General features: G+C 36.7%; 10 protein-coding genes across 10 annotated transcripts; 5 read left to right on the top strand and 5 right to left on the bottom strand.

Moving 5' to 3' along the window:
* Positions 1 to 350: 350 nt before the first annotated feature.
* On the top strand, positions 351 to 1692 carry C9374_008065 (uncharacterized protein; the record flags this gene model as incomplete). Its single annotated transcript, XM_044698100.1, has 2 exons — positions 351 to 851; positions 940 to 1692. 2 exons carry the CDS (start codon positions 351 to 353, stop codon positions 1690 to 1692), a joined length of 1254 nt encoding a protein of 417 aa, XP_044546179.1.
* A 113-nt stretch (positions 1693 to 1805) lies between these two features.
* On the top strand, positions 1806 to 4733 carry C9374_008064 (uncharacterized protein; the record flags this gene model as incomplete). Its single annotated transcript, XM_044698099.1, has 1 exon — positions 1806 to 4733. The coding sequence occupies one exon, from the start codon at positions 1806 to 1808 to the stop codon at positions 4731 to 4733; it is 2928 nt and encodes a 975-aa protein (XP_044546178.1).
* Positions 4734 to 5003: 270 nt separating this feature from the next.
* Positions 5004 to 5789, bottom strand: C9374_008063 (uncharacterized protein; the record flags this gene model as incomplete). Its single annotated transcript, XM_044698098.1, has 1 exon — positions 5004 to 5789. One exon carries the CDS (start codon positions 5787 to 5789, stop codon positions 5004 to 5006), a length of 786 nt encoding a protein of 261 aa, XP_044546177.1.
* Positions 5790 to 6351: 562 nt separating this feature from the next.
* C9374_008062 (uncharacterized protein) lies at positions 6352 to 7142 on the bottom strand (the record flags this gene model as incomplete). Its single annotated transcript, XM_044698097.1, has 2 exons — positions 6352 to 6910; positions 7045 to 7142. The coding sequence occupies 2 exons, from the start codon at positions 7140 to 7142 to the stop codon at positions 6352 to 6354; spliced, it is 657 nt and encodes a 218-aa protein (XP_044546176.1).
* A 105-nt stretch (positions 7143 to 7247) lies between these two features.
* C9374_008061 (uncharacterized protein) lies at positions 7248 to 8072 on the bottom strand (the record flags this gene model as incomplete). Its single annotated transcript, XM_044698096.1, has 2 exons — positions 7248 to 7760; positions 7929 to 8072. 2 exons carry the CDS (start codon positions 8070 to 8072, stop codon positions 7248 to 7250), a joined length of 657 nt encoding a protein of 218 aa, XP_044546175.1.
* Positions 8073 to 8417: 345 nt separating this feature from the next.
* Positions 8418 to 10757, top strand: C9374_008060 (uncharacterized protein; the record flags this gene model as incomplete). Its single annotated transcript, XM_044698095.1, has 2 exons — positions 8418 to 9453; positions 9502 to 10757. 2 exons carry the CDS (start codon positions 8418 to 8420, stop codon positions 10755 to 10757), a joined length of 2292 nt encoding a protein of 763 aa, XP_044546174.1.
* Positions 10758 to 10793: 36 nt separating this feature from the next.
* On the bottom strand, positions 10794 to 11567 carry C9374_008059 (uncharacterized protein; the record flags this gene model as incomplete). Its single annotated transcript, XM_044698093.1, has 1 exon — positions 10794 to 11567. The coding sequence occupies one exon, from the start codon at positions 11565 to 11567 to the stop codon at positions 10794 to 10796; it is 774 nt and encodes a 257-aa protein (XP_044546173.1).
* Positions 11568 to 11639: 72 nt separating this feature from the next.
* C9374_008058 (uncharacterized protein) lies at positions 11640 to 14468 on the bottom strand (the record flags this gene model as incomplete). Its single annotated transcript, XM_044698092.1, has 1 exon — positions 11640 to 14468. The coding sequence occupies one exon, from the start codon at positions 14466 to 14468 to the stop codon at positions 11640 to 11642; it is 2829 nt and encodes a 942-aa protein (XP_044546172.1).
* Positions 14469 to 14694: 226 nt separating this feature from the next.
* On the top strand, positions 14695 to 17595 carry C9374_008057 (uncharacterized protein; the record flags this gene model as incomplete). The annotated part of the gene is made up of 4 exons (XM_044698091.1): positions 14695 to 16803; positions 16849 to 17041; positions 17118 to 17313; positions 17364 to 17595. The coding sequence occupies 4 exons, from the start codon at positions 14695 to 14697 to the stop codon at positions 17593 to 17595; spliced, it is 2730 nt and encodes a 909-aa protein (XP_044546171.1).
* A 57-nt stretch (positions 17596 to 17652) lies between these two features.
* C9374_008056 (uncharacterized protein) lies at positions 17653 to 19680 on the top strand (the record flags this gene model as incomplete). Its single annotated transcript, XM_044698090.1, has 5 exons — positions 17653 to 17733; positions 17891 to 17933; positions 18007 to 18075; positions 18131 to 18176; positions 18513 to 19680. The coding sequence occupies 5 exons, from the start codon at positions 17653 to 17655 to the stop codon at positions 19678 to 19680; spliced, it is 1407 nt and encodes a 468-aa protein (XP_044546170.1).
* Positions 19681 to 19747: the final 67 nt, after the last annotated feature.

Genomic DNA, 19747 nt, shown 5'->3' with positions numbered 1-19747 from the left:
TTTTTTCATCATGATTTAGAATGTCATTTCTATTCAATGAATCTTCAATTTCAATGATATTCAAATTATAGAGCATGTTATAAACATTCGGAGAGAGAGGAAGATCTTCCTTTTCTTGAAGTTCATTCAATTGTTGAATGAGTGCATGTATTTTCTGTGGTATTTGGATCATGTCGTGTCATGGATTGAATTTTCTTTCCGAGTTTGAAAATCTCTTCCTCCACAAACACACCCGTCTCCAATTCGGATTTCGTTGTGTGATCATGTGGAAGTGCCTACAAGTGTGTATCTTTGTATTTTTTTTAATATTTTGTCGTTTTTTGGCGATGAATGCTTCTTCATTTTGAAAAATGCAGCAACAGGACAACAAGCCTTTGGAAATTGTTCATGACGATCGGACAATGAGCTCGCTCAACAAGAATATAACGCAAGAACAACAAGAAGGAGTCAATAATAATTTATCATCTTCTACCCCCTTTTCAAGCCCATTTCTTTTGAGTAATGATGAAATTCGGAAACTCAGAATTGAAGATCATCGGTTGGAGTGGTATCGAAGAAGACACTATCAAAATTGTTTTGCATTGGATACATGGTATCAACAATTGGAGAAGTATACATTTCGTACTGTGAGCGTAGAATTGAAATTTGAAGAAGCCAAGGCTTTAATTTCTCTGATTAAATTGAATCAAAGTAGCAATGAGAGAGTAGCGAGTGATTTTAAGCATCGTTTAACCGATTCCGAGTTGAAATTGTTGAAGAATATTGAGGAGAGAATCGATGACTGTATGAAACAACACGAAGAAATGTTTAAGAATGGAGCATTTGTTAAATTGAATACTAGGAGTCCAAAAGTATGTAAAACATGGTGGTTGACAAATCCATTGAATTAATTTAGAGATGATTGGTTTTTCAAATATTCAATTTCAATGAAATTAACAGGACGTTCCTTGGAGAGAACATGAAAATCCCATCTATCAACAACTAGTCCAAATAGAAATGGATCAATTGCAAGAAAACACTCCCAACCATGTATATATTGCATTCTTAAAAGCAATGAATAAGAGCATGAGAGTTCGAAATGGAAAAGAGGCTCTAGAACTTCTAAGTCGTTCACAACGAATTTATGAAGATTTACAAAAGAATACAGAATTTGGTGAGGAATTGTATGATAGCAAAATTATCATTCGAGAGTGGATTGATGAAGTTATTGAGAACCCTCAGTACGAATTTCGATGTTTTGTTCATGAAAATCGTTTGAACGCAATTTCACAATATTTCTGTGATGTTAAGTTTCAAGAATTATGTGATCGAAAACTAGAAATTCAGCATCAAATTAATGACTTCTTTCAAAACACGGTATTGACCTCAATCACACATGCAAGTTTTGTGATTGACTTTTTTGTTTCACCTACAAGAGGAGTCATGGTGATTGAGTTAAATCCCTTTCATATTGGTGCTGGAGCTTGTTTATTTTCATGGAAACAAGATCGACAAATCATGATGTTTGGTCCCCAAGAATTTAGAATTAAGGAACAAAATGCAGACGAATCCATTTACAAATCATTTTTAACCGTTCCATGGGAGAAGCATTTAGTTTTGCATCACCATGTTCAATCTCCCAATTATTCGAGAGAGGAGCTTCTTTTGAAGAACAAGGAAGCTCCTGAAGAAGGTAAATGTGTGTTGGCTTAATCCTCCAATCACGTTCTATCACAACCTGCAACCATAAATGCAACCTTTCAGCTGTCATTCTCCCTCCAAAAATTCCACTAAATTCAAGGAGTTAAAGTTCATAACTCCAAAAAATGTCCTCCACTTCTCCACCGAATGAACGAGCTCTCGCTTCCAATAATAACGATCATGGAACAGCAACAACAACAACGACTACCTCTCTTCCACAATTTCGAATTCGAAGGTCAGCCTTTAAATCTCAACAACATCCTCATCACGTATTGACATCTTCTTCCTTGAATCCTACTACTACCACAACAAACACGTCAATTCCAACCCGAGGAGGAATATATCCTTCATCATCAGCACCGAGTACTGTTTTGAATGGTTCTCCATCTTTATGGCAAGATGAAGAACAGAGTCATGGAAAACAACAACAACTCTCATCCTCTCTTCCTTCAACAACCTCATCCATCATTACGAATGATGAAGAAGATTCATCATCCAATACAATAAGAACAAGAACAACACGAACAACAACAACAATTGTACCACCTTCCAACCCTTCTTGTCAGACACCCATAACAACAATAACAACAACACCAATTGTGAAATCGATGGCCCTCAGAGACTCTTCCACGAAACTCTATTCCTTTATTCATGTCCTACCAAATATTATTACTTCTACCACTACTACTGCTACTACGAGTACTGCTACCACTACCACTACTACTACCACAACTATGGATGATAGAAATTTATTCAATGTGTGTCATCATTGTGGAGACATTTTAGATTATTTTCTGAGTCATGTGGAAACGAGTAGGAATGATGATCCTCATCATGAAGAAGAAAAAGGTAATCCTGTTTCATGTGGTGATGTAAACCACAAGACTTGGGATGAAAACTTGTCGTCTGAAAATCAATCTCGATGTGAAATTTTGTCGTGTTGCTACAAGTGTCTCTCCTCCAATCATGAATGTCCAGTGTGTGAAAAAAGTCTTGAAAATAATATTGTAAAGGTTCCATGGACACTGCATTTAGATTCCACTCGAAATGATTCATTATTGAAACAATATCAAGAACTGATTGGAAGATGCTCTCAATGTCACGAGTATGTGAAAAGAGTTAATTTTGAAAAACATGTACAGAACGATTGTAAAACTGAAATTGAAACCAATTTTGAAGAGATTCAACAACAACGAATCGAAGCATTACACCATGAATATTCATTGAAGATTGTTGCTGCCAATGAAAGAGTCAAAAAATTAGAGTCGAATCGTAAAGAATTGACCAGTCAAAAGATGAATCTTCAAAATGAAATTTCGGATCTTGCCAAGAAACGATTCATGGAAGAACACTCTCAAATTGTGACTTTGGATGTAGGAGGTGAAATTATGCAGACGTCACTGTCCACACTCTTGAATCGAGAATTTGAACCTGAATCCTTGCTTGCAACCATGTTTGAGAATGCATCTAATCAAGACACAGAGCATTACATTGATTGTGATCCTGAACATTTTTCTCATATATTGCATTGGCTTCGATATGGAAATATTCGAGTCGATACACCAACAGGTAAACTTCTTGTGGATGTGGCTGAGGAATTTGGTCTGCGAAATTTAAAACAACAAATTGAAAGTTGTGAATTATTGAAAGAGACCATGTCTAAATTTGGTCTTTCAAAAACGAACAAGACATATAACAAGATCAAACAATATGAAATGGATCACTTACTGAACTATTCCATGAAGGAAAATGTTCAACTGTTACTGACCAATGTGGATTTGAGAGGAGTCTCTTTACGTGATGTTCAAATTACCAATGGTGTCATTACCGATTCTGATTTTAGTGGTTTGAATTTAATGGGATCTTCTTTCTGTGGCACGAATTTGAATGGATGTAATTTTGAAAAATGCAATTTGACCAATGTGAACTTGAGTGGATGTAATTTGACGAATGTGAATTTCAGAAATGCCACTCTGACGAATGCCTCTCTCACAGGAAGTATATTGGATGGATGTATCCTTGAAAATTGTAATTTATCCAATGCCAACTTGAAAGCTTGTGATCTTACCACTTGTTCACACTCTTCGACAGGATATATTTTAGCAAATGCCAAATTGAATCGAGCCATTGTGAATGCAGACTTTTTGAGAAAATCAAAGAGTTTGTTTGGTATTGACCTGAGTGGATGTAGTCTTAAAAAGATGGACTTTTCTGGTCTTGATTTTTCCTATGCCAATTTATCTAATTGCATTCTCACACAGAGTAATTTTACACAAACTAATCTTGCAAATGCCAATCTTAGCACTTCGTCTCTCAGCGAATGTCTCTTTACAAAATGTAATATTACTGGTGCTAAATTGATGAATTCTAGTTTGAGAAATTGTGATTTGACAAGTATTGATCCAGCATCGGTTGGATATTGTGTGGCTGGAGCAAAATTGCAAGGTGCCAAATACGACGATGATTTTATGAACAAGGCCATCAAGTTGGTACGAAATAAGAAAGAATCCTACGCACGAAGAAATCAATCACAAGAAAACGATCTCGAAACTCTCATGCTTTCAGATGCCTACTTTTACAGTATTCTTAAAGTTTTTGCAGAAAAAGAATATGCATGTGAAAATTTATTACTGTGGGAAAAAATTAAGAATTTGTCATCAGATTTCAACAACCTGCAAGCAGTGGTCAGCAAAGATGTGTTGCAAGAAATTTATAATGAATATGTGAGGCCAAGTGCACCCAATGAGATTAATTTTTCATCGGATTGCAAGAAAAAGTTCTACTCATTAATAGAGCCCAACTCGGATCCAAAACATGCTTCACTGGCTAGCACACGAGAAAGTTTAATCCATGTAGCCGAACCTATTGCTGAAAATAGTGAGATGGTAAAGAAGCACAACGAAGAAGTGAATGTGAAATCAGTCATGGATTTGTTGTGGTCTGAATTGTTCATGAACATTTATGACACCTTCACACGTTTGCAAAAAACAAAGCAATACACCCATTGGGAAAAGACAAGCACCAACGTTCCATTTGTTACCTCACACGAGTAAATGCAATTTGTTTTGATCAAACGAAATACAGTTATTTGTTTTATTGTCAATGTCAAGGGCGGTTTCTTTGAATTTCATGAGCTATCATCTCACGTTGTTAAAGCACCAACTTCAATGCACCCTTATTTCATCAATAAAGCTGATCAATTAGATGTTAGGATGAGCTTGTCGACAACTTGGGATTGTACGAGAACAACTGTTCTAGTACCAATGTTAGGAGTGAGTTTGCTGTATTGAGGGTGTGGTAACGATACCAGTAAATCTAAACAGCTATTGAGATGTGCTACCTTTTTCTTCGTCTTCGCTTTCAGAGTTATTATTGGAATCATCTGACGACTCTGTGTCTGTGACAGATTGTAAATTCTCTAGCTGATTATGGATTTGTAAAACGTGAGGTTCTAACAAAATGCACATAGGATCAAAGGACGGGAAAGTGGTGGGAGAAGCGTGAGAGAGATCATTGCTAGTAGTGCCAGAAACGTCATAGATTAAAGTGGGTTCATTGTCCACTTGCGATAAATTGGAATGTAATGCCATAGAGTTTCCTTTCCTCAACATCTCCACAAGATCTTTCTTTGAAGGTCTTCTTACTAGAAAGTTCTCAATGTGTCTCTTTTTTCGTTCCTTCTCTTCTCTTCCAAGACCAATACCAGATAAAGCTTGTTCTTGATCATAAATATAAGAAAAGTCTTGATGAAGTGGAGTGTTGTCACTCACAGAATTACTCGAGGATGTTGATGAAGGAGAGCTTGAAGTTTGTTGTTCAACAGACGAGGAACGATTGGAATTACTTGATGATGTATATCCACTACTGATGTGGTATGGTAAAATCCCTCGTTGTTCGAGCTGTTCCAAGTTAGGTCTATTTTCCAACTTTTGTGAGAGATTGGATTGCCTTTTCTTCCACAGAATCTTTTCAATAGTAGAAGAAAGTGTGTGGGAAACTTGATTATTTTCATAATCTCGGAGAATGTTGCGACATCGGAGGTTGTCTTGAAGATGAGGCCTCTCTTCCACAAACTTTTCCAGCTGCTCTCGTGTGAGAGTTGCCATCATGTGATGATGAGTGTAGGAGTGCATGTTGTTGTTTCTATTATTAAAAAATTGATATTTCCAAATGAATGTGCAAATAATTGTACAATAATTGAACAAATTCCGCAAAACAGAGCTCTAGCGCTAACGTTTCAACCGAATTTTCTCAATCTAAAATACTAGCAGGAAAATTATTGTAGAATACTAGGCGCTTATCACTTGCGTGGACCACACAAAAAACGTTTCCTGTGTGTTTTTGTGCACAAAAAAACAAGCCTTGTTGCGAGAGAGAAGGAGATGATGAGAGTTTTTTTTGTGTGCTTGTGCTTTTCACCAACCGCCATGCTTGTCATCAACTTCGAACTTTGGTGAATAAAGTGGCGAGGAAATACATTTGCGCAAAGTCAAGCGATTTTCATTGGACGAAAAATGACAGAAGAAAGGACTTGAACCTCTACTTGATGGATAGGTCGAGTGATTTGGAAATTGTGGAAAGTCGTGTTGAAATTGATATCTGTGGGCAGGTCTATGACCTTTCGATCAATTCCTACCACCATAATAGACCAATAAATGATTTACACAAGATTTACTTGTTGGTTAATAATTCTTCTTCATCATCAGTTAAATGAACATCCAAAGAATTAGTTGCATCTCTATGCTTGTAAAATTCTCGAGTGATATTTCTTGACTTGACAAATGCATACAACTTGGGGATCATGAGAAGAGCAGAAAAGGACCAAAATAGCCACATACAAATCACAAAGTAATGCAGGTCAGTAGTGTAAATGGTTGTTTTCGAACATGCAGGTGCCTCAATGATCGACGTACTTGCAATGATCAAAGCCAAACGAGTGACAAAACAAGCCAACGTAAAGAAATTAGTAATGCCTGATCCTGCTGTTTTCCGAATTTCGTTTTTCAAAAGTGGTTTTTCTTCTAAAGTTGATAATTGAAATGTGCTTGCAAGCAAAATCAATTCAACTAATCCCATAATTCCCATAGATAATATAATGTAATAAATACTATTGCTCGAACATTCATGGTCCTGTTTGTTTAATTTTGGTAAAGAATCAAAGAATGTTGTAATGGCTGAAAGTAATACAAATACAAGAAGAATAACTTCAAAAGCACATATCATTTCAAATCTATTTTGAAATCATTCAAATCATTCAATTATGATGATTCCGATGTTTGAAAATAATAACAATTAATGATGAAAATATAATTATTAAATTCTTTTGTTCTTGCCATGTGACGCAAAATTCTTTATCGCACATACATGAAGAGATATGGTTTGACAAGATCAAACAATTGCTTTTGCTTCTTATTCAATCCGACGGTAGAAGACTCGTGAACATCGTCTGTTGTGATGGTCATTTTTTCAGTTGTTTTGATGGATGGTCCAAAAAATCACTGACACAAGACAGCTTGGTTGCAATTTTAATCCTCTTCATGCATGAAGGTGTAACCAATTTAATTACATTATTGCTTGTTACGATCTTTTCTCAATGCCATCACACCTGCTGTTAACTTGGTTTTCATGTCCATTGGTATTTTCTTTTGGAAGAATGAAATGACACTGGAGGGTAACCATCCACCATACTCCACTTGTGCCACAATGGTGAATTTGGTTGATTTTCCATCATTGACCGATTCGAATTTAAAGGCTTGAATCAAGAATTCTCCTCTAACGACACCACTCACCTCTTTTCCTTGAGGACCATCCAACTTGACACTTCTCATGACCATCCACCAAGCCTTTTCAGCTTCACTGTACCACCATATACGAGCAATGATGAAATCACGATGGGACACGAGAGAAGATGGTCCTTTAAGGCGAGTATAGAATACATCATAGCTCTTTCCGTCTTGAGTTTGTTGAGGTTGTTCTAGCCACTTTGCTTCAACTGTGGTTTCATTCATATGAATTCTGTAATCAATGTTTCGGGCAACTTCAAAAACGTCCTCTATTGGCTCATCCACGACTCCGGTAAACTTAATAATTGTAGAGCAACAATTATTAAGGAATTATTTCATCATTGGTTTTTTAAAATTCAGGATCAGTCATATAAATTATGATAGTATTGCAAACAGAATTTTCAAAGTATTAACGACGAACCAACAATTATTCCGATCGCCAACATAAAAATAAAATACACGTACTTTAATGCTCGGAGTGGAACGATCCGAAAACAAGCTCTTGGTGTACAGTGTGACACCATTGTCTTCACTGTCTTTGGTCCAACCATCGTACGTACTCAACTCACGAATACCGAGCTCGACAGTCTCTGTAGGAACTTTGGACATTTTTTAAGGTTTGGTTGTTCTTTCAAATTGGAATGATGGTTTAGGAATTTTTAAATTCGAAACTACAAGGTAAAATCCAGTCGCAGGTTTGTCGCCGCATTCGCAGTCTTGATTCACTGCTGATTCTGCTTGGATGAGAGAGCGATCCAGCAATGGTTTTCCCACAATATCAATGATCTGAAGGTTTATTTCCGTCGGCTTGTTTCGAACAAGATTGGCCACTTCCTTTTTTTGGACGTTGTGAATTTACAGTTGTTGGAAGGCCAAATTCCATCACACAAAAAATTTGAATATTTAAATTTAAAAGCAAGCACCACCACAATTGCTGGTCGGAATTCTTCAAACATGGCCTCAAACAACAGAAACTGGGGAATGGTTATTGGTAACCCTCCTCACAAGGATGATGAAGACGGAGAGCTTGAGGTAGAAATGCCAATGCAAATTCGGTATGATCAAATGAGAAATGTTGTACTGAATTCTTCGGATTTGAATCTTGAACTGAAATCAATGAAACATCAGTACAATACTGAAAGCTCTGTGAGCATTGGCCAGGATATTGTAATTCCCATTCCAACACCAACTAAGCTTTCCCTTGCTGAAGATATCTCATCACCAAGACAAGAACCATCAGCAAACAATACGATTAACAACGATCTCAATTCCATCAATGCATCACTCTCTGCTGTACAACTACAAGAGGATTCCTCAGTATTTTCTCCTTCAATATTTATCCACAACAAACAAAAAACTGTTATTAACCGAAATAATAAGGAATGGATTGAGGCTCAAAAACCTGAGGTTTTAGAGCTTGTTAAGGAAGAATTTGAGCATGATGATTTAACGAATATGAGAGAGAGGCTGCGTGCCTTGGCTAGAGATGAAAAGGAGGCACTAAAAAGAAGATCCAAATTAGCCCGATGGCTGTCCTCGGTTCGATCATGGTGGGGAGGAAATCGATATCATCGCTACCTCGCTCGGTTCAACCCCTTTGCTCGGTCACTTTCCGTGATTGAACACAGGTTTGGAAGCGGAATTGCTACCTATTATGACTTTTTCTATTCGGTCATTAGAATGAATTTCTTCTTGTCTGTGTCCTGTTTTATTTTGCTAATTTTACCATGGTTACTAAGGAAACCAGCAGAATGGCCAGACATTTGGAATTTAGACCTATTCCTTGGTATTATAGGATCCAAATCAAACATGATAGGTCAAACATTTTTCTTTTTTGGAGGATACGAAGATCGGCTAGTGCTTTTCTCGACAGTTATTTGGCCTTTTGCCTTTGTGTACATATTTGTGGTCATTCTTAACTTTATTATTGCAATTATCATAATTTGTAGAAGTATTGGAGCCAAGGTGACGAATGTCCGTCGAGCAGATGGTAAGTTAATGTTGCACATCAGAGCTCAGATTTAACATGCTGGAATAGATCGTAACATTCGTTATTTATCTGCTGTGTTCAATAGTTTTTCATTTAGCGTAAATACAAAACAAGGAGTGAAAGATTTGCAAAGATATATTGCTGCAAAACTTCAAGAATACAGAAATGCAGATTTTGCGAAAGAGGCTGTCGTATCAAGTATGACCAAGAAAGAAATTGCGATTCTTGTCTTGAGAAGAGTGATTGGCATCTCTATCAGCGGATTAATAGTTCTTGGAACTCCTGTTGGCGTCTCTTTTATTGTGCAATATTATGATGTTATTGATGCAACTTTTCCTTACACAACATCACTCCTATCTTCTTTCATTTCATTATTCTTTCCAATAATTATTTCATACATGGTTGTATTAGAAGCTTATGCAGAACGATCTACAAGTGAATGGAACATAATTATAAGAACTTTTATTGTGAAAATGTCAACCACAGTGGCTCTCATGATTCGACAATTGTTTTTGTCCAACGATGGCGGAAAATGTGTTCAAACGGAAGCTGGTTTGGTTTTTTGGCAAATGATATGGATTGAATTTGGTATCAACATGTTCAAGACAATCGTTTTCACACCTATTCGATACAAAATTGGACGTCAATGCACAATGAAGAAGAGTGCAGATGAATACGAGGCAAACAGACGTGGTAAATTGGAGTTTTCTGTGCCAGATCATGTTATTGAGCTTCTCTATCGACAGAGTTTAATTTTTGTTGGCATGATTATGTCACCAATGATTCCCATTGCAGGGTTGATTTCGAACTTTATTCTCTATTTTGCAAAATATTTGGTGATGAAGTATGTGTGTAAATTCCCAGACAATCCTTTTGAGAGAGGCAGAAGTAGCCCTTTTAATCTGAACATGTTGCTTGTGACTTTTGTCCTTTGTTTGGTGCCACTAGGTTTCTTCTTGTTCCAATCATCAGGAAATGTTTGTGGTCCATTTAGAGCATCCATTCTCGCTTCAGAACAGATGCCTGTAGAGGCAGCTATGAACTCGTTGTCCATGGCATTTGCTTTTTATCAGGATGAAAACGCTGCCATGACATGGGAAAATATTTTGTTTTATGCCACTCACAAAATAACTCTGGGTTCTCTTGTTGCCTTATTTCTTATAATTTCTTATTTCCTTGCAAAATTTACCAGTATGTTCAGATTGAAATATTTAGCAGCAGAGCAAAGAGCAAACTTGGAACGAAAAGAAAAATTCCTTATTGTTCGAGAATATGTACATAGAACGAACGTAAAATATTGTTAATATGGATTTCTCTCCTTTCACAAGTAGAGTAGACTTTTAAATATCATAAATATTTCGTATTCTCTTTCCTTCTTGTCTTCTTTGCTTTTTTTCAGAATGCTTTTTCTTATCTTTCAATCGAATAGCATCTCCTTTCTCGGTTCTACCTTCCCTGGGCTTCCATTCTTTAGGAATATTGTATGCTTCTGCAATATATCCTTTCAATCTGTGAATTCCATCTTTCATGTTTTGATCTTGTGTTCTAAAACTGGATGCCTGAATGATTAATTCACCTTCCTTATTAATTTTGTTTGCATAGAGCTCTTTCAGCCTCTCTTTAACAATGTCAGGAATCCAATCAGCAGAATCTATTGGCAGTCTAACGTCAACTTTGGTATTGACCTTATTTACGTTCTGGCCACCTGGTCCAGAGCTTCTCGAAAATGTAATAATTAATTTCTCCTTCGGAATATGTCCATCAAATATTGGGCGGTCGGGATGCAAGTCCTCCGGATTTACATGTTTTGGAGGTATGTATTCAAAATCGCTAGCGTTATTATCGTCAATTTGGTCTTCTTCCTCTTGAATATCATCATCTTCTTTTGTGTCTTTCTTTCCTGAAGATGATGACAATAAATAATGATTAACATTGCCGAATTGAGTTTTATGATGAAACACTGAAAAGAGCTTGTTCTCATGATTTTCTATTTTGAAAAGGCCATTATTCCTTCTAATTCCGATGTAGTTTATGAACGAGTAATATTTTACAGAAGAGAAACAACAATTGCCAAGACAACGTGAAGTGAAAGATGAAAATTTTGAAGCAATCATTTTTTTTGATGGTAAGTTGAGGAATTCAAACGAAGATTGAAAATCATGTTCAAATTCTTCAATAATTTAATTTTACCTTAGTCGTGATCTCTTCTCAATTTTCAACTGCTTGTTTGATTTTGCTTGTTTCTCATTGTCACTCATCTGTTGTTGAGAATTTGCTTGTTGTATCTTCTTTTCAATTCTTCTCAATTGTTTAATTAATATTTGATTCACTACTTGATGTGTTAAATTCTGTTCAATGTATTGTCGAGCTCTTTTTCCCATCAATTTTGCTTCATTTCTATTTGAATAGACATATTTCATGAGTTTCTTCAAATGTTTGACATTGGGTATCACAAATTCTTGATCTGGATCTCTCTCTCCAATCACATCAATCAAATAAGAATTATGTAAATTCATAAATTGAAGTTGTCCTCCATAATTTGTACCAATAGTTGGTAATCCCATGGACATGGCTTCAGCATATGGTAATCCAAATCCCTCTCCACGACTTGGTAGCACAAAGCAATCCATATGATGATACATGTGAGGCATGACCGTTGTTGGAACAACTTGTGAAATAATATTGACACGAGGTAAATTCTCTCGTTTCAAATCTTTTCGTGTTTTGAGAAATTCGTGACGAATCTCATCGATTGCTTGCTCGACTACTTTCTGATCTCGTCCATTGGGATGCATGAACATGTAGGTCTGTAAATGAAGAGTCACATCTTTCACATTGGCAAATTCATCAAAATAAGCCATTAATAAATACTCTGGCCCTTTTCTTTCCTCATATTTGAAAACGGAATAAAAGTGATAATGATTTGGTTCATAGTCAAGTTGTTTGACAATCTTTTTCAATTGATCAATTCGTAAATACTTTGAATAGTAAGGACTATAGAAATCTGTGTCAATAGGTTCTGGAACGACTTGAAGTTTTTCAGGACTCACATGATACTTCTTAACGAGAATATCCACAAGGAAACTACTTGGTAGCCACACCTCATTCACTAATTTCAAATTGGAAATCCATTCTTGTGGTAATTTTTCAGATTCATGCATACTTCTTCCAATGACATATTTTGGAATTCCACTCAACTGAACCAGTCCTTTGTAGGGAAATGATTTTGGATATCTCGTTGGAGGTTTGTGAGAAATGAAAATGTCAATATCAGAGCTAATGTCATCTCGAGAAATTAATCGATCGAGACTTTCAAATTTGTAAGACTCTAATCCAAGGCACATGTCTTCTCTTCCAGTAATAATTCTCAAATTGGGTGCTCTATATTCCATGTCTAAATTGGTCACAAATTCTTCAGTTTCCATGAACCAACCAGAGCAAGAGCCAGCGCCAAAATCCCATACCAATGACATGCTTGTCATATTGTTCATGTGTTTCTTATATTCTGTGTCAAGAATTTCATTTAGAGTCTGTGTATGTTTTTTAAGGAATTTTTTCACATTTCCAATTGAATAAGTGTTGAAAGGAATAAATCGATTGGTTGTTGGTGGAGCTTGTTCATAGGCATTGATGGACTTAGAATGTTCTTCTTCATTCCGAGAGGAGGCACGTGACAGCACAAAACTCCAAGGATTTGAATTGTCCTCTTCTGAGACTGATTCTACGTTTGGCAACACGTAGGGAACTACAACAGAAAAATCATCAACTTGTGGTTGATGATCAAACACAATGTGTTTCTTTTGATTGTAGAGCTGTAGACACAATTGTATCTCATTCAATTCTCGACTCATGTAATCGATATCGAATTTCACATTTTTGAATTTTGAGGTCTTGAAGAAGGCTCCAGCAAATGCCACACAAATGTTATTGTCTAAATGTATTTTAGACGAGCTTGGAAGCGAAAAGTAGTTTCTACCTCTTCTGTAATGATAAGGTACTGGAATATTCTTGTCTCTTTTTGAAAGTCTGTATGTCATACTATAAATATTAAAAGATGAGTCGAGGTCGTTGGCGCTTGTGTAATTATAACTTGGTTTTTGTGAAATGACATTAATTGGATAAATGAGCATGGAACCCAAAATAGCAGATTGAGTATTGCATTTCAATTGACTCAACTTCAATTTAAATATTTCTTGAGAGGATGTTCCAAATAAATGTACTTCATAAGGAAGAAGGAATAAATACTCTCCTGTCGAATGTTCTAATCCTATTTTCAATAATTCCATTTCATTCTTGATCTCATCGACTAGAATTACTTTCTTTTGGAGTTTTTTCAAAAACTTGGGAGTTGTTTGATCCTTTTCTTTAAATAACAGCCATTCCAAGATGACATTTTCTCCAATGTTTTGACTCGTAATAAATTTAAAATCACTCTCTCTCAATGATGGTGTTACAAGAATGGTGAGTTTTGAATCTGTGACTTCATATCCTCCTCCATCTTCACATGAAAATCGTTGATCAGAAGAAGCTCTTAATTTAAGAGTTTGCTGTTGATGAGATTTAGATTCCTTCGTATGAAGAGAGTTCTTGGCCAATTTGTTTTCCGAATTGCTCGAGTGGCTCGTGATGATATTAAATTTCGATTGCAAGACCAAAAACAAAAATATGAACAAGGAAAAGAGAATGGCCACTGACACAGTCACACGAGACTTGTTCATTCCTCCTCGAATATTTCCAGCAGCACGTGATGTTTTGCTACTACTCATACAGCAACAACACAATCTTCGGATCAGAGTGATGAGAGGAGATTTTTGATGGTGGGTACTCCGTATTAGCATTGGTTTGTTGGGTGTGTAATTGCTGTTCAATGATGATGATGATACTTGGCTGGTTATCGGTTCAAAGTCATTCGTAAAGTCATGAGAGGATGAAGTGGGGCCATTGCGTGTGAATGATGTGGTCATGGCAACTCCAGTCGATGATGCTCCTGTCACCATAACATTTCTGTTGTGCATTTTTTGTTGAAACAACATGTTGAGGTCTTTTCTCTCATGAACAACTCCGTGAGCTTGAGAATGCTCGAGAGGGAGATTTCGTAATATTCTGAGACGCACTCCAAAAAAATTGGCGCCTTTTCTTGCCTTATCTCGTGTGGCTTATTGAAACTTGTTGGGATTCTATCCTCTTCATAGTGTTGCCAAGAAACCAATTCATCAAATCAACAGTGAAGCGTGAGGAGGAATGAGCAGCGATATTTCAAAAGATACAGACCATTTCATTCACGATTCGGGCGCTGATGAACATTCCTTGGTTGCAAGCCAAGAAGCGGCCACTTCCGAAATAAGGAAGATGAGCATTGAAGAATGTAATCCAGACACAAGCAATCATCTGCAACATGAAAGGACAGAGAACCATTTAGATGATTGCCTCACTTCAAACTTTGCTCTCAATCATGAACCACATGAAGAAACTATTTATTCCGCTCCATCACAATTCTTTCTAGTTCTGAAAGAAGATGCCTATAATTGCTCCTCAGACTCTGCCAATTCGTCAACCACAGCTTCTCCAATGCCATTTTATGTGAATCCGTCACTGTTTTCTAACCCTATTCCTTTTCAGCAAGAACACATTATTTCCAGTCAAAGCCATCCTTCTGTAATTAATCAGTCCTTTGAGGATGAAGAAGTCATAATCCCTCCTTTGAAAATACCTGTTAATGCCTCATCTCTCCAGTTAGATGTACAACACTCAGTTCATTCAATTTCGCAGACCGAAAGAGAAGAATTGGATGCTTATTCGGATGAATATGATGACGCAGAAGTAGCTCAGTATTTGGACATGGTAGAGGTTTTGACAGAATACACGGATTGTGACGAAACTCTTTCCAACCTGAACTCAAGCTCGTCTTCAATTTCATCCATTCGATCTGTTTCTTCGGCACCAAAACATCCTTCGTCACCACCCTCTCTTAACTCCAGTACTGCCGACAGCAAACACGCAGAACATGCACTCAAAAAACTGTATCCAAAACGGTCATCTGAATCATATATTGCCAAGAAAAAACCATCCTCGAGCAATTCCACTCGTCCTCCCTTCCTTCCATCATCTACATTCACCAAACCAGAACACTATGTCTCTCAATATGCAGTCATTGAGAAACCTGTTATTAAGAAAACCAAACCTAGTGTTAATACTACTATATCAACTAAGCAAAATGTGATTGTAAAAGAGAAAAAGCAGACCAAAATAGGAGATACGGGAAGCGGTGAAGAAAATGAAAATATTAGGAAGGTGAATAAGAAAACTGTCACTAATAGCTCAAAAACTGGTTCCACAAATTCCCTTTCTAGCAATCCCGTTACCAACACCCCGTCTATTCCCAATGCTACACATACATTTCTAAAGCGTAAAAGTATATCGTTTGTGATCCCTTCAAGCTCTCCCTCCACTGCAGGAACGTCAAAACCTCCAACAAAGCCACCAACAGAAAGACTGACTTCTTCTAGAAAAAGCAAAGTCTCAGACCCATCCAAGCCATCTTCGAAACAAATGGGATTAGAAGAACCTAAAACTTCTCGAACAGCCACACAAACACCCGTCATCAATCCTCCAATCAGCTCTTTCATAGCCGAGTATCAAGGAAGAAAAAAGAAAGTTGAATTTGTTGCTGGAACATCGTCCATTACGACACTTCATGCCATCTCCAGGAAAATTAAGGACAAGTTTCAAATTAATCGAAAAGAAAAAATTCTTCTCATGTATTTTGACCGAGAGTACAAACAATGGTTAGATGTGGACACGATTAAAGATTTGAAAGGAGCTAAAGTGAGAGTACAAATAGTGACCAAACCTGATTCACCAACAAGTAAGCCATCAAACACCTCGGAATCGCCTGCTGACACGCCTTTGTCTCCGTTTGGCGAATCTTTCGAATTGTCTAAAGGCTGGATTGTCATGAAGTCATTGGGACTGGGTTCTTTTGGAAAAGTGATTCTTGTGTACGATTCGATACATAACGAAATGATTGCCGTAAAGAAAATACTTTACTCGCCAGAAACAAACATAAAACAAAAAATAGAGAGAGAAACTTCCATTATGAAGACTTTAAGGCATGAGAATATTGTTCAATTTAAGGGCGTAGAGTTCTCTTCAGAGTGGGTATACATCATGATGGAGTTTTTGAGTGGTGGCTCGGTAAAACAAATTTTGAAAAGAATGGGAAGAGGCTTGACAGAAGGAGTCATACAATTGTACTTGAAACAAATTCTCAGCGCTTTAAAGTATCTCCATGAAGAGCGAGATGAACCTATCTTTCACAGAGACTTAAAATGTGACAACATATTGCTAAAGGTAAGTGGACATTCCTTAATCCAAGTTGTATATTGTGCGTTAAAGAATGCAGAGTTGATTAAGCTGTGCGACTTTGGTGAATCCAAGCTAATTTGTAAAAAGAGCCATTTAGACAAGTCAAAACAATCTGGATCATTAACACTCTCAAAAACCAAAGGAGCTCTTACAGGTACAATTCCGTTTTTATGTATTGAGCAACTCAAAGGCGAAATTAATTTCAAAAGATCTCACGCTCCTGGTAAGTTTTATTGACACTTTTCAACTAAGCGTACAATTGGTATAATGGAATAATTTCGATTTGGATCATTCTCCAGACATTTGGAGTGTGGGTATGACAATACTTGAGATGCTTTTGGGAAAGAACATTTGGTTTCTATCATATCCTCCGAACTTAACAACAGAATATCAGTACGTGGAGTTCATGATCAATAACGTGCATTTGATATATGACAACATTCCTTCCTTCATTTCGGCAGAGTTGCGCGATTTGATTTTACATTGTCTTGATTTGTAAGTAGGTTAAAGGTTAAAATGGAAAACTAACTTGCAAACCAACAAAGAAATCCTGAAAAAAGGCCCAAAGCTAGCGAGCTGTTGTCACATTCATTCTTCTCTATTGACTTCTCCGAGAGTATCAAGAACGACATGTGTGACATTTACAAACAAATTGATTCCATTAGAGAGGAATATCATCGATTACATCTTGCCAAGCTCCCAACCTATAAATCCCTCACTAAGGATGCACCTGACTCGTTGAACTCCATGTCTCTCTCAAAGTCTTTCTTTGAATAAATCTCAAATTATTTATAATGGTCCGAACGCGCCATCTATCACCCACAACCATAAAAAATGTCTGACAATCAAGGAGGCGTACCACCACAAGGAACACAAGAACTAACCGTATTTGTGCAAAATTTGCTTCATCAAATGGTAAGAAATCGAAACAAATCAAAGCTCGGATTGTATTCATCATACCCCTCATTGTATAATCATGATATACAAACCTGCGGATCATGTCATCAACAACTGCTGCAAATCATTCGGCATTAATTCTAATCAAAACAATAATTTCAATGATGAATAACAGCAAAAAAGATTCCAAGACATGTCTGACACAATTATAAAAAGGAGTATGTATTTCATAGATCAGTGATCATTTCAACCAGCATCCATAATTATTATTAATTGTACTGTAATGATTAGTTGATGAAATGGGAACCAGAATAGATGACTTAGAAAAGAGCATCGGAGAGTTAATGCAACAAGCAGGAAGTAAGTATAATTCCACAATTTAAACTGCAGAATAACATCTGAAATCCTATTACAGTTCCTGAAGAACAACTTAAAGATGATTCCAATTCAAATGAAAACAAGTAAATGATCAGTACTGTAACGTCAGTCACTCTAAATAAATAATATATTATTATGTACATCAGATGTGTTTGAAGTAACACAAGTTCGGAGAAGAATTTGCCTCTGCTCCGTTAATATCTTCAAAAAAATCCGAATCATTGAAGAACCGAAAACGCACCTGGTGAATCATGCTTGCCGGCGTCAACATCCGAAAATCAATTATCATCACCAAGGAATTTCATCAGCAATAACAAATTCAAAAGAATCACAATGACCACGAACACCAGTAACACAACGCACCATTCGTTTTCATATTCATTATTGATGAGTTTTTTATTATTTATTTCATATTGTAGTATAAATCAATTAAACGTTGTGGTTGATGCTCTTTCATTGAGTCCCAAGGCTCTTCCATCATTCATACCGATCGGATTCAAACCCTATCCAATCTCTGCCACTGCTTTTAAACCTTTATATTTTGAATTAGTCATTTCTCCGAATGATACGACCTATCAGGGTTTTTCAATTTCAATCATGTGTGATGGAGATGGTGGATGCACTCCAGCCATCACTACTTTGAACGTGAGTACAGACCCAGCCATGATTGCTGATGGAAACTCAATGTGGGGCTCTAACGGAACTTCTGCATATCCTGGTTTGACAATTACATCATTTTCAACTCCTCCTTTCAAACAAGGAGTGAATTATTATATTGCATATTCGAGTTCTATTGATATACCCCATGCAAGCATTGTCTGTCAAGGGTTTAAATCCAATAAGGTATTGGTGAGTCCAAAAGAGAAGTTGCACGTTGAAAAGATTTCTCAACACAAAATTTTAGTGAAATCGTCAATATCACAGGTCTCTAGTAATGAAAGATTGGTCATGACTACCAAATATTCAGTCATGGTACCGCTTGCTCATAGTACAGGTGTTTCAGAAAATCAAGAGCTTGTGTCAACAATTAGATCGCAACAGAAGGGATTTGATTTATTCAAGAAAGGATTTACTTTTGCCAGAGCTGGAAATTTTGATTTCCATAGAAAAATTATTCATCCAAATTACTATTATTCAGCAACTTTAAAAAAGTATCAATACAGAGCATGTAAAGAATATATATACAAGATTTACAGATATGATTCTGCGCTAAACAACAAATTGTTTCCTACCTCAACACATCAAGCAACTGATACATTAAGGCAATTCTTTGAGGAACATGTTCACCAAATGTCCCTAATTTTTTCAAGCTTGGCAGAAAATAGCAAAAACTCATTCTGTAAGCACATTGATGACATGCCTTTTGGAGTAGCAGATTTTACTGTCAGCAATGAATTTTCTGATAACACGCCCATTGCGTTGATAATGGTAGTTTCATCCAGAGAGAATGATCAAATCGAATATGTGCATTATCCAGTATTAGTGCATCTGACTGAGGACAGAACATTTCTTTCTCGAGTAAGCAGCTACGTTTCTAACGTACTGTCCACAGTGTTTAACCCCAAACGTTGGATCAGAGATTTATAGAGTGAGTGTAGTGCCATTCTATTGATGAGTTTGTGTCATCTGCAATTTCACTCCTCTTTGTTCACCA

The sequence above is a fragment of the Naegleria lovaniensis genome (assembly GCF_003324165.1).
Source record: "Naegleria lovaniensis strain ATCC 30569 chromosome Unknown tig031, whole genome shotgun sequence".
Taxonomy (NCBI): domain Eukaryota; phylum Heterolobosea; class Eutetramitea; order Acrasida; family Naegleriidae; genus Naegleria; species Naegleria lovaniensis.
This window is presented reverse-complemented; position numbering and strand designations above follow the sequence as displayed.